The sequence below is a fragment of the Sarcophilus harrisii genome, chromosome 2 (assembly GCF_902635505.1).
Source record: "Sarcophilus harrisii chromosome 2, mSarHar1.11, whole genome shotgun sequence".
Classification (NCBI taxonomy): Eukaryota; Metazoa; Chordata; class Mammalia; order Dasyuromorphia; family Dasyuridae; genus Sarcophilus; species Sarcophilus harrisii.
Window position 1 is genome coordinate 210,133,295 of NC_045427.1, and position 14,613 is coordinate 210,147,907.

Consider the following 14,613-nt stretch of genomic DNA (forward strand, 5'->3'; position numbering starts at 1 on the left):
GTGATTCTCTGACCCAGTTTCAGACACATTCACTGACTGTCCTTCATTCATGGGAGGCTTTCCCTCCTCATCTTTGCTTCCTACCATTCTTCAAGTACTCCTTAAAAATCTCATCCCCTACAGTAAGCTTATCCTTAACTGTCTTAATTCTAGTGCCTTCTCTCTGTTGATTATCAACATTTTATCTTGTATAGGACTTGTCAATACATAATAGTTTGCTGTCTCCCTTATGAGACTTCTTGAGAACAAGAACTGTTTTTTATCTTACTTTGCAGTCCCAGCATTTAGAACCGTATCTAGTACATAACAGGCACTCAATAAATGCTTTTTCACTGAGTGACTGACTAATCTATCCCACCCCTCAGCAAAAATCTCTCCTGCAGCATATTTGAACAAGACTCAATTGATCAGATGAAGGGGGTCCTAGTTGCAGCTTGTCCCACTTATTCGAAAGCTGTCTGACCTTGAGAAAGACTGTGAGAGTTGAAGGTACAATGCTTTGATCCTGTAAGGGAGAGGGTCCCCCACTGACCGGCTTTGGGATACAAACTTTGGCCAGGTGACCATGAAGGCCCCTGTCAGCTTTAAGGGTCTATGATCAGTATCAGGAGAGGGTCAGGGATGGGCTCTTGGGATATCACTGCCATTTGGGGACTGTCTCTGCAAGCATGGCTACTCTAGCAGTGATATTTGTGGGTGTCTGGTGCTGCTGGTAGTGCCTAAGTCCAGCTTAAGAACAGTGATCCCTTACCTCCTTGAGCTCCATTCCTCAGATGTCAAGTGAGGTAGTTTGTCCTAGATAATCTCTAAATTCCCCTCCAGTTCTAAACTGCTATGGTACTGTGACTTCCCCAGCTCACAGTCTTTCGCAAGCTAAATCCTCAGAGAATTCTAATCCTGCTTACTCTGAATCTTGCCTTACACCACCCTAATATCCACCCACTCTTGGGAGACTTTGCAAACCCTCAGCTGGTCCATTAACAGATTATAGTAGGGAAAACTGCTTCGTAGGCCCCTGGAGTGGGAAAGCTGGGGGCAAGAAAGAACTTGGGAGGTTAGCCCAGAGAGAGAGTGCTGGCAGGTCCAGCCCCACCCTAATTCCAGGGGGGTGACCTCATCCCAAGGCAAGGGAAGGCAGGTCTTGGCTCATAAGCATCTTGGGGGAGGGGCTTCAGGGGCGTCCCAAGGACAGGACCAAGTGCTTCCACAGGGAGAAGGGAGAAGAGGTGAAGAAGACTTTCCCACCCCAAACTGCTGACCCTGGAAGCTTTAGAAGCTAAGGATCAGGGCTGGCCCCCCCTGGGAGGACCATCACCCCTGGTGCTTCCTGTGGGTATGCCATGTGGAATGGTTTCTCATATTTATCTGGTGTTTTGAGGTTATAGAATACTTTCACATGGGAGCCTCACAACAACTCTGTGAAGTGAGCAAAGGAAGTATTGTCAGGTTCATGGTAATGATGAAGAAATTGAGGTTCAGAAAAGGTTACACTGACTTTGCTGAAGTCATGCAGCTAGGGCTGTGCTGAAACCAGCTTGAACTGGCTCAGGAGAGGCAAATCAGGGCTGGATTTGTTATTTTGTGGATTGTCTAGACTCAAGAAAGTGATGAAGAAAAGATTAGTAATACAGATTAAACGTATGTTGTGCGTGCATTTCCCCCCAGTGAGCTGGGGAACACAACAGTTACCAGCAGACAACTGGACTTAGGGTCAGAAAGACTTGAATTCATATCTCAGTTCAGATACTTGCTAACTGTGTGACCCTGGTCATGGCACTTAACTTTTCAGCCTCAGTTTTTCTCATCCATAAAATAAGGATAATAATAGCACCTGCTCAAGGTTGTCATGAGGGTTAAATGAAATGTTGCAAGTGCAGTGCTTTGTAAACCTTATACATGTCAACTATCCCAGTGGCTACCCACTGCCATGGAACCTGCCCCTCTAACAAATGATTACAGTTTATAACAAATAGCTATAGTTAAGGAAAACAAATCAAAGCTCTGAAAATTTATTTTTTAAGTTTTTTTATTTTATTTTACTTTTTTTTTTTTTTTTTTTTGCTGAGGCAATTGGGGTTAAGTGACTTGCCCAGGGTCACACAGCCAGGACGTGCTAAGTGTCTGAGATCAAATTTGAACTCAGGTCCTCCTGACTTCAGTGCTGGTTTTCTATCCACTGTGTCATCTAGCTGCCCCTAGTTGTTATCTATTGAGCCACCCTAGCTGCCCTGAGGGCTGAAAAATGCTTCTGCTAGGAGGCAGGAACCAAATATTTAACTACCAGTCCTCTAAAACCATTATTGGTCCATTGCATGGATCCAAGTCAGGAAATCCTTCATTGTTATTTTCATTTCCCTGTAGTGCAACATGGCGAGATGAATAAAGTCCTGGAGTCAAGAAAACCTAAGTTCAAATATAATCTCAGATACTTAGCTTGGCCAAGTCACTTAACCTCTGTCTGCTTCAGTTTCCTTAACTATAAGATGATAATAACTATACCACCTCCCAGGGTTATTGTGAGTATCAGTTAAGATAATATTTATAGAACATTTTGTATTATGTCTGGAATATAATAGATGCTTAATAAATGGTTCCTCCCTTTATACTATTGTAGCCATCATGTAAATTGTTCACCTGATTCTGTTCTGCATCAGTTCATAAAAGTCTTTCTAACTTCTTCTGAATTCCTCACTTTCATACTTTTTAAAATATGGCATAATATTTCATTATATTCAGTAATGTGATTTGTTCATCCAGTCACAAGTCAAAGGTAATGATAGATTTAAAACTAGAAGTGACTTCAGTGTTTTAACCCAACTCCTCTTTTGCAGATGAAGAAACTGAGGTCCAAATGGGTGAAATTACTTGCCCAAAGTCACAGAGGAAATAAATTGGGGTTTAAATCCATATTCTTCAGATTTTATTATAACATGCTATTAATTTTTCTTCCAGGTTTTTGCTCTGCTGCTGTTGCTGCTGCTGCTACTACTACTACTACCTACTATTACTACTACTACTACTACTACTACTATTACTACTACTACTACTACTACCTACTATTACTACTACTACTACTATTTCACTCCCCAAAAAAGTATCCTATTCCTCTGTCCTGCCACTACAGAATAGAGCATGAAAAGAGTATGAGTTTTGGAATCAGATGATATAAATTCAAATTCTGACTTTACCACTTGTTCCTAAACTCCCTGGGCTGCATCTATGAAAACAAAGTATTGGATCAGTTAACATTGGTCCTTTCCAGCTCTAAATCTGTGATCCGCTGGGTACCTTTCAATGGTAGGGAATGGCAAGATAAATTATGTTATGTGAAAATAATCAAATGTGATAACACTATAAGAAAGTATGAATTTGAGGAATTATAGTGAAAGTTGGAAAGACTTGTACGAACTGATGCAGAGCCAAGAAAGCAAAATCAGGAGAACAATTTCCACAGTGACCATTTGATGATACCATCTTCACTTCCATCTCTTAGTCTCATACTTATATGCCTTGTGGCAGTGGCAAAGCCCTCTCTGTAATGGCAAAGAAAAAATAAAAATTCTACATCCCTCTCTCTAGGCTATATTCCTCCTCCCCCATCATAGCCTCCCTCCTGCAATCACATCCCCAGTTATTTTTATTCGATGGTGCCTTTGTTGGTCCTTACAGGCACCGTGTGGTTGCTGTTGACTGCTTGCAGGCAGAAAGCATGAGTTTCCTGTGTGGCTTCTTCCTTCTTCCTCATGCATGCTTTGAGACCTTCTCTATTATGAGCTGTGCTAATCTAATGCTTCACCAAAGTCTAACTAAGAAGCTCAGAAGATAAAACTCCGGATAAATAGCTTGCCTCAACTGGGACAAAGAGTGAAAGAATAGGAGAAGGAAACCAGCTGTCCCCTAAGCCAAGTTTTAGACTTAGCCTAGCCTTCTATCTTCCTGCTTCTTCAAGGTTTTCCAACTTGATTTCCTATGCAAAGAATCTTTTATTTAATTTATTAAATTTCTTTCTCTAGTCCTCTCCTGCCTAAGCTGGAAAAATAACAGTAACTTTAAGGGCTAAACTTGCTGAAAGGTTAAATACCATACTCAGAGTCACGCAGCAAGTGTCTGAAGTGAGATATGAATTCAAGACTTTTTGACTCCAAGTCCAATTGAGTGCCAGTAAATACCATACCAGCTCGCTGAGGGAAAATGCACACATGATAAACTTTTAACCCCATTCTGGACCTGTTTTTCCTTTTCTCAGAATCAGTATTTAGGAAATCAGGACACTATGCAATGCTTGCATACTGAAATTTCCTGGTACAGAAAATGGACCTCAGTCTCCTCATCTGTAAAATGAGATTGTGAGACTAGTTTTCCCCTGAGGTCCCTTCAAGAACAGTGGATAGAGTTCTATATTTGGAATAAGGAAAATGTAGGTCTGAATCTCTCCTTAGATACTTCTTTGCCCCATATGGCAAACCACATCACCTCAATATCTTCACTTTCAAATTAGGGATAATAATAGCAACTATCTCACAGAGTTGTTGTAAATATCACACGATCTAATGTATATAGGAAAGTGCTTCACAGACCTTAAAGAGTTATGATTACTTTCCTAATATCCTGAGAATACATTGTTGCTAGAGGGATAAAGCAACTGCTTACAACTCTCTGGTAGCCCCAAAGCCCTCAAGTTCTCTAGCCATGATGGCTCAGGGGAGCCAGGTTCATGGGACAGAATTTATTATCTTAGACTTGGGCTTGGGCTTAATTAACATGGAAACTCAGAGGCCAGCTAGTCCAAACCCTTCAGTTTTCAGTCAAAGGGAAGGAGCTCAGAGAAGTAAGTGACTTGTCCAAGATCACACAGGTGGTAAGTAGCCAAATCCAGATTGAAATTCCTGCCTTCCTTGACTTAAAGTTCAGCGTACTTTCTGCCTCCCCAGATACCTATTTAAAAAAAAATTCTTTGAAAATTCCTTTACCCGTGTAGGATTGTTAAAATCTCTTGGGGAAAGGCAGCATGGAAACTTAATAAATTTTTTTTTTTTTAAATTCAGTTGAGTTGGGTTGAATTGAAGCAGAGCAGGCCTAAGGCTTTTTTGCAGTTTAGAGAGGCCCTAGACACAGGCAATCCTTAACTTGCCAGAGCTCGTCTGTAATAAGTACTTTCACATAGACCAGCCTGTCCTCTTCACTCTCTATCCACAGAGAAGATAATAAGAGCCCGCAGGTCTATATAACTCATAGAGCTTTCCTCATAGCAATCCCGTGTGGGCTAGATTGATTAAATATCATCATTCTCATTTTATAGTTGAAGAAAGTGAGTCAGAATAAGGTAATTATCCTGAAATCAAATAGCCAATTAGTGTTGAGGATAAGATTTGAACCCAGATCTCCTGAGTTCAAGTCCAGCACCCTCTCCCACCATACCATAGGTATGGTATACTATATAGATACTATATATATACACACACACACACATATATATAAAGATATATGTATATACTATATACCATAATAGATATATTACATCTATATAATCTAATCTATAATTATTACACAACTATATATATAATCTAGATATATATCTATATATAGATAATATAATCTATAATCTATATAATATAATAATATATCTATATAATAGATATATAAAGATATATGTATATACAATATACCATAATAGATATATCATATCACACATCTATACCTATGATAGATATATCCTAGAATTGTGGGAAAACTCTGACTCTGGTGTCTGAGAACCTGGGTTCAAATTTCATTTCTCCCACTTGTTAGCTATCTAACTTTATGCAAGGTAATTAACCTTTCTGAACCTCAGCTTCCTTATTTGTCAAAAGATTATTAGCTAGATGGTCTTTTCTGGTTTTAAATCTATAACCCTGTGGTGTCCAATGGAGATGTTTTCAAAAAAAGACTTCTAGCTGGGAGAGCAGGCAAATGTCTATGTACAAATAAAAACAGGCAAGAAGAAGAGGCAACTTTAAGTCCAGATAGGCATTGATTGCTGAACTCTGTGATATTTTTTAGGAGGAAGCTGGGTTGGAAATCAGAATGGGAAAAAAGGCTGTCCTCTCCTGTTTCACCAATCATCTACTTGCCCTGAATACTGATTCAACTCATACAGGAAATGATCATCTGGAAAGAGTGTCTCCTGTTCCTAGACCCTGTCAGACACAGCTGCCATAGGATGACAAACTGGTATTCTACCTCTGGAGAGCTCTTGAAAGCCAGAAAAAAGTGGGAAAGTTAATTAGGCTAGGTGCTCTGGAAAGTAAGGTTCAAACAAGGTCTGTAGAAAAGGGCAAACTTAACATTTTTCTTTCCAGGGGAATAAAAATGCAAATATCACAGGAGCAGATAAATTGCAGTTCAAAGTAGAAACTTTGATCCACATATCATAAAATCATTCATCTGGCATGATCAGGGAATGAGGTATTCTGGTTAATCAAATATTTTCATGAATAAAGTTATTGTATACATCACTTATGAATAGCCATTTTTTTCTAAAACATTGTTGATATTTCTCAGTGACTGTCCTCCCCACTCACACCTCTGTAACAAAAAGTACAGTTAAGCAAAAGAAATCAACCCATCATCCATCCTTGTTTGAAAATATATTTTACATTGTATACCTGTGATCTACCACTCTCTGCCAAGAAGCTGAAGGGACACTTTCCTTTCAGTTTTCTGAAGTCTTGAGGATCACTAGTCTTGAAATAATTATTCAAACACACAAATGGAGCCGTGATCTCATTAATGTGGGAAATAAATGGCAATCTTTGAAGAACAGGCAATACAATACAGATACCAATAAAAGTTATAGCACACAGGAGATTGGGAATAGCTGATAAGTTAGAAATTTCAGATACAATTCAGTGCTCTTGCTCTAACTCTCTGTATGGCTTTGTATAAATCACTTCTCTCTGAAGCACTGTTTCCTCATCAGGGGGAAAAAGGGACCAAACTAGAGGATCACTAAGGGCTCTTCTGAATCTAATATTCCCTGACTCTATGAAACTTTAATGTGTCTAACGTAATTTTTCTTTTTCAATTCAGAAGTCTCTTTAAAATTTTGCCATTTCTAATGAGGGTCACCATTATGGCCATCAGTTATCTTCATATGGAGAAGTTTGGAAGCAGTGATTAATAGAATTATGGTTGAAAATTTATATATTTCTTAGTTTAGCAAAAAGAAATTTCCTTTTCTCAGAATAGTACTTTATAGAAGGAGAGATATATTAGATAATAATGAACTCTGGGATTGGGATCAGAAGACCCAGGTTCAAATGCTGACTTTGTCATTTAGTATTTGTGATCTTGAGCAGATGCTAGAGGGTATACTTCAGTGAGCCATGTGCCTCTCCCATTATTGGTTGGCATTCAGTCATGCTTGACTCATCATGACCCTATTTGGAGTAGTTTTGATAAAGATACTGGAATAGTTTTTTTATTTCCTTCTCCAGCTCATTTTACAGATGAAGAAACTGAGGCACAAGGGCTAAATGACTTACTCAGGGTCATACAGCACCAAGTGTCTGGAGCCAGATTTGAATTCATCCTGGCTACCTGGCTGTCTTTCTGGGCATGAATATTGCATGAATAGAAAAAAAGGACAGGAACTTGCCTTATGGGAAATTTTGTGAAATTCCATGGTTGCACCAGGTTGGAGATATGTGCCTTAGTATATCTGATCTTTAAGATATAGAAATGATTCTACATCCTATTCTGGTACCTTGGGATAACATGGATGTGATCCTGGGGTCCTGACCTCCATGATCATGAGGAAATGTTATGGGTGGCTTTTCATATCTGGGAAGGCTTCAACTAACAACCATCAAGAGAATGGGTATTATCTGAGAACCTGCCTGGCTAAATAACCAACAAAGAGGCTCATCACCATGTTGGCCACAAGATGACGATTTATTTTTCAACAACATAATTCTTAGGCATGGAGGTGTTTTGAGCTATATTGGTAAGAGAGAAGAAATATTCCTACCCCCAGGTGTGATCACTTAAGTTTTTATGAACATGTAAAGGATGATGATCACTACTTAATGTAGGAGAAATGATACATAGACAAAGAATTGGGCCATGCAAATGTTGGATCATAAAAATGATGGTTAACATTTATATATAGCATCCACTATGTGCCAGACACTTGACAAATATCTCATTTGAGCCTTGAAACAATTCTAGTATCTAGATACTGTGGTTATTTCCATTTTACAATTCAAAAAACTGAGGCAAACAGTGGCTAAATGGCTTGTCCAAGATCAAACAGCTAGTGTCTGAGGTCAGATTTGGGTTTAGATCTTCCTAACTTCAGACCTGGCACTCTATCCACTAGGCCGCTTTATCCAAGATGAAATCAATGTTCCTTTCAATAACTTTTAGGTTGTTATTTGTTTTGTTTTACTGGACATTTGATTTGATTGTTGTAGGGAACTCCTAGTAGATAATTTCCTTTATTATGAGTTCTGCAACATCATAGTCTTAAATGTGTCTGAAAATATGAGATTAAATGACTTGTTTGGCACATGCAGTCCTTCAAAATGTGTAGTTTCAGACGTCAAAAAATGGTTTCATAATCCTCTAAAGAAGTTGTTATCCAATTGTGTTTGCTTATCAAGAAAGATGCTTCATGGAGTAACAGCATGACCTTGTAGAAAGTCATTGGCTTTGGGTTCAGTAGATGTGAGTTCACATGCTATATTTCTTATACCTCTATGACTTTGGGCCAATCACTTCACCTCCAGACTTCAGTTTCCTTACTTTTAAAATGACTGAACTCCTTCCCATATCTAAACTGATGATTCTATGATTTATTCCTTTGAAGTCCAATTTTTATGTATATGTCATTTCCCCTCAGTAGCATCTAGATTCTTGGAGGGCAGGAGTTGTTGTTGTTGTTGTTTTTTTAATCTCTATTGCCTAGCACATACTTGATAAATATAGGCACTTAGTAAATATTTGAACTTAAACTTTTTAGGCAGATAATTCACAGACTAAAGTGATGACCAACACATTGAAGTTAGAAGAGCCCCTAGATTTGGTAACAGAAATTGACATCTCCAGCAGTTCTTTTCATTGTGTTAAACTAATTTTCATCACCAGTGCTGATGGAAGGAAGTGATCCAAAATGTCCAAAATAGAGAACCATCACCTAATCATTCCTAATGGCTTTGGAACAGATCATGACTTTCTGGGCAGCAGATTCCTATTTCTAATTATGTTTCACTTAGATAGGAAAATGAATTGCATTTCAAGTAATGTTCTGTTATATTCTGAGCACATATCTTTGACTGCCAGAGATGGGGTAAAGAACAGAGCAGCCTGGTGTGGTAGGAATTGTCCTGAAACAGAAATTTAATTTGCCAATAACTAGCTAAGTCATTTAAAGTTCTGGGGTCTCACAAAATAAGTTTCTTGGGGTAGATCATAGATTCTTAATTTGATCAAGAATCTATAAATTTGTATTGTGTATTTTGAATATTTTGGTAACTATTCTGATATAATTGGTTTCCTTTGTAATGCTGTGTATTTTATTTTATATGCTGAAAGACATTCTGAAGAGTCCATAACCCTTACCAGAAGAACTGCCAAAGGAGAGCTCCAGGATACAAAAAAATTGAGTCACAAGGCATTAGACATTTGTAAAGTCCCTTCTAGTTTTAGTGTTTCATGACTAAAACTTTCTGACCAAGTGAAAAGATAAACAAGCCATCATTAAAGATCTGAGATCATTTACTTTAAATTAAGATTTTTTTTACTGAAGCCCTTATACTTTTCCTTCTCCTCCACCACTAAAATAAATAGAGTACCTCTGAGTTGTGAGGACCATATTCTAGTATATGTGTGTGTTTCTTTGACACATTTCTTCTATCTTAAGTTGTGTTTAAAATAAGGAAGCAAATTTCTTTATCTTCTATTTCTTCTGCACAGAATTATTCGTGTACATGTTGATTCTCTCTACAGAATGTGAAAAGCTCTTTGAGGATAAAGATTCTTTCAGTTTCGGTTCTATAACCCCAGCATCTAGCATAGTATCTGATACATAGGAGGTACTTAATAAATACTTGATGGTGGGTTAGTTTGGCTCTCTTGAAACTTGGAGGAAAAAACCACAAACAAACTTGTTTCCCTGAAGACCCAAAGATCTACTTTTGCCCAACCACTTAAGGATGTCATATCCTTGTTCCTGTATCATTTATTTTGTTCCTTCTCATTAAGGAAAGAAGGAAACCAGGCCAAAGTGGAAAGCATTTTCAAACTTTATTTACAACTGTCACAGTGACAAAAAGTAGTTTTGGAAAAAAAAAATGCTAGTTTCTCCCTGAGCCTCAAAAAAGAACAGACAGAAGTTACAGAAAGTTCATCAAACAACAGGTATTTTTACTGAAGTTTTTTTTTTTTTTTGATACATTCAGTTAGAAATACACACAATTACTTCTAAAAGGGGAGGGGGGAACAACAACAACAACAACAATAACAACAAATGAAAACCCACAACAACACAGAAGCCAGATAAAGAGCATAGTCTCTCCAAGGGTAGATGGGATCAACCCAATGGGCCTGAGCCTTCTGAAGATCCTGGTCTATGCTGGCTGTTGGCCCCTTTCCTGCTCAGAATTCCAAATGGTGGTAGAGAGTGATCTAAGGACCAGAAATATAATAACCCACCAGCCATAAACAAACACACATACACAAAGTAGGTTTGTTATGCAGTGTACAAAAGCACATTTCATCACACAGCAAGACTGGGACAGATGATAACAGGTAGCAGATGGGGAGGGGTAGGGGGCTGGATACCCACCCCACTGAGGGATTTGAAAAGATAAGGAGTCATTAGGTGAGTCCCTCAATCTCCCCTCCACAGAAGTTGAATGATGCTCAAAACTACAGTGGGGGATACACAACAGAGATGACTGGCTCTCTGCCACAGAAAGAAAGAGAGAGAGAGAGAGAGAGAGAGAGAGAGAGAGAGAGAGAGAGAGAGAGGCGCAGACCTATCATGGATCACCAGCAGAAAGTGCAGGGAATGGGGTCATCTTCTCCCCCTCCCCCTACCTGCTGGCCTGCTGCCACTATATGGACCTAAAAGTTATTGCCATCAATGTTTATAATACAAGCGGATGAGATGGGAGGGAAGAAGAGGGGAGAGATACCCCTCGAATCTGGTCCTGCTGATATATAAAAGCAACACCCTTCCCTAGCGCCATACTACCCATGAGGTATTAATTACAAATATATTACACTAAGTCCAAGACTAGGGGCTGAAATAGGACTGATTGGAAATAGGGAGGCAATAGTCAGGTGCCTTGGGTTCCCTTGCTATACCCAAGAAAAGCTTCAAAGCCTGATTCCTTATCACATGCTGCCTCTCTGTGCTTCTGTGGAAGCCACAGAGGATCTGGCAACAAGATGGAAATGTTTTTATACTTTGTTCTTTGTACTCTGGGTTCCAAAGTGGAAAGCCTCGCCATAGTCAGCTCCTACGGAGGCTCCTAATGTTCCCGTGCCCTGTGTCCTTCCATACGAAGGGCCAAGGAGACTGAAAGGAAGAAGGAGGGAGTGGGAGCATTCTGGAGTCTTGAGGGGAGAACTCAGATCTGAATACAATATTCTTTCCCTTCTGGAGCCTCCTCAGAGTAGAGCAATCCAGGATAAGCCTCCCCCCTCTCTACCACACAATACCTACCTCTCCAGAACTTGGAAGGCTGCAAGGTATCTCATGACACCCTCTAATTTCCAACTTGGTCACAGTACTGCTGGCACCCGACCTACCACGTGTCACCCCACTCACTCCCCCTCCTTCCCTCCTTCCCCAACCTATCCTCCTTTCAAGTCCCAGGTCATCTCAGCCCTCATGATGAGAAGAAAGACTCGGCTCCCCCTAAAAACAATACCAGGAGATAAAGAGCTCTCTTCCCCTGGCTCCTCCACTTCTCATAAAAAGGAGAGAAAATATTCAAGGTGAAAAGTAGGCTGAAGGCCAATAGTAAGTGACCTAGCTAGTCAGACTGGCTAGAATGAAACAGGTGGGAGGAAGCAAAAGATTCAGCTCAGAGACTGCTACAGAGGCTTTGGAAGAAAGGGTTAATTAAAGAAAGAGAACCTAGCTATTCCCAAACCTCCCTCTTGGACTTGAGAATGACAAGAAGAAAGAGGAACTCTACCCTGTGCCTTTCATCCTGAAAAAGGCAAGGGACCCATGCTGTAGCCCTCTTATCCTCCTCATGCTCCTCAAAGGGACATGGGATGCCAGGGCACCAAGAACAAACAGGGACGGATACTTTGGGAAATGGACCCAGAAAGTCTTGCCCTCCCCACCTACAAAACAAAAAAACAGATACACACTGGGAAAGGTCCTCTGTCAGAGGAACATGGAGATCAAGGGTAACAGAGGGGAATAAAAAGAAGAGAGGAGGCCATCAAAAGGCTTGCCCATATATATGCTTGTCTCACAGCTCTTTTTGCCCTTGCCTCCTCCCTTGTTAATTCACTCAAACTCACTCCGAACAGAAACAAAAGGGGAAAAGAGAAAAAATGGGAGAGATGATGACTCTATCTACAGATGTACTTTTAAGCCAGCACTAGTCCCCTTTGATTGCTTTCTGGCTGTAGGTCTTTGCTCAGTGTCTTCTTAAAACCTTTATTTTCTCTTATTTCTATCATTTGTTTTCTTGCCTCAGAACAGTCCTTATTTGCTTTGCCTTTTACCAACCCCCTCCCTGGAATATCACAACTCCTCAATACTACACAGAGTTCAGATAGTGATCTCAAAGCAGCAGACACTTCCCCAACCCCAGTTAAGTGACTTCCTTTCTCAGAAGGCCTTGCTAATTTTTGCATTGAGGACTCAGCTGCTGGACACATTTCTTTCAGAAAAAAAAATATACATATCAAAAAAAAAAAAAAAAAAGAAAAAAAAAAAAAGAAAAAGAAAAAACCAACCCAGTGATCTCGCAGGTGCAAAATTGAAGCTGTCATTGGACATTTTCAGAACTACTGTGGCTCACTCATTTTCCACCATGATGGGAAAAAAATACAGTTCAGATGTATTTTTTTTGCCCCCTTTGGGTGCTCTCAAGAGATTTACTGCTCCTTCTTCTCATTCTCTGTTTCTTTACTGGTTTCTTGCTCATCTTCTTGGACCAAGAACTCCTCTGGGGGCCATCTTAGCTCCCCACTCTCCACCTCTCCCTCTGTGGGCTCCACCACAATGGAAGGCAGGCGGTCCTTCAGCTTGCAGTAGCGATCAAAGTCTGACGGATCAGGGAAGATCTGAAATGAGAAAAACAGGGGATGAGATGAAGGGAGAACTGAATGTATTGGGGAAATCTATAGGGATGCTTTGGGCATTAAGGTCCTATCAGACAAGGATGAAGATATTTCACCCTATAGTGAAAATTTCATTTGGGATATACCACCATTTGGGAGGGACTATCTGCATAGAGTATTTTCACCTGCATTCTTTAAACAAATGAGTTCAAGGTCATATCACTCCACAGGCACTCCACCCTCACACTACAAACTATAGACCAGAAAATCAAAGCAGATTTATAAATGGCCAAGGATCTGGATTAGAGTAACAAGCAAGGGTGAAAATGAAATCCAAATCTCCATTCTACTCTGTGGTAGCCTCCAAGGTTTGACCATTGAATTTCTATAGCTATCAAAAAGTTTGGCTCAACAAGCTGTGGTCCAGGAATGTTATGAAATTTTACTGTGCTATAAGAAATGGTGAATATGATGAATATAGAAGCATGGGAAGACTTATATGAACTGACAAAAAAATAAAGTAAGCAAAGCTAAGGAAACTATACTCAAGATGACCACTAAAATGTCAAGTGGAAAGAACTTGAATAGAACAACTGAAACTAAGTACTTCAAAACTGACCAAACTTGGTTCCATAGAAAAGATATGAAAAGCAGCCTTCCCCCTTCTTTGCAGAAGTGGGAAGACTTTAGCTATAAAATAAAACATATGTTATTCAGTTTTGCTTGGTTTAATATATTTTAATTTGGCTTATTTTCTTTTTTTATTCTTTGCTATAAGGCATGACTCTGTGGGAAGAAGGGGAAAAGATACATAGGAAAATGTAGGAAAACAAAAGATATCAACAAAATTTATTTTTAAAAAAGAAATTCCAGGAAAATCAAAGGGCTTGAGGTCTTCATAGCCTCATTCCTCTCCAAACTCTTCCCAGAGTCAAATCATAAACTTTTTGAAATATAGAAAATAGTGTTTATTGTCAACAGAATCTATTTATTTCAGAAAGAAGCTTAGGGTCATTAAGGGTCTTTTTCAATTTCCCAAAAGTCTCCTTTTAAAATTCTGGGCTGATTTCAATATCCATTTGCTACATGAAAAAGTTCTACAGATTGTTGGTCTGACTGCATGTCATAGTCTGACCTATAGACATTCTTCATTCATTTGGTTTTTCCCATACAGATAGTTAAACCAAACTTTCCTGAGCAATCCTAGCTATCTCATTGAGAAGACTCTGCAACATTTGGAGGCCTAATGTTTTGCTAATAGGAGAATCTGGAGGACCTCACCATCTTCAAATTTGTGCTATTCTTGATTATTGTGTTGTG

At 39.4% G+C, this 14,613-nt stretch overlaps 1 protein-coding gene across 1 annotated transcript in view; it reads right to left on the reverse strand.

The window, feature by feature from the left end:
• Nucleotides 1-10,265: 10,265 nt before the first annotated feature.
• LBH (LBH regulator of WNT signaling pathway) overlaps nucleotides 10,266-14,613 on the reverse strand; it is a 29,933-nt gene continuing 25,585 nt past the window's right edge. The window contains exon 3 of the mRNA XM_003757809.4: nucleotides 10,266-13,296. Within this exon, the coding sequence (XP_003757857.1) occupies nucleotides 13,108-13,296 (189 nt within the window). The 3' untranslated portion in view covers nucleotides 10,266-13,107. The remainder of the gene's footprint in view (nucleotides 13,297-14,613) is intronic.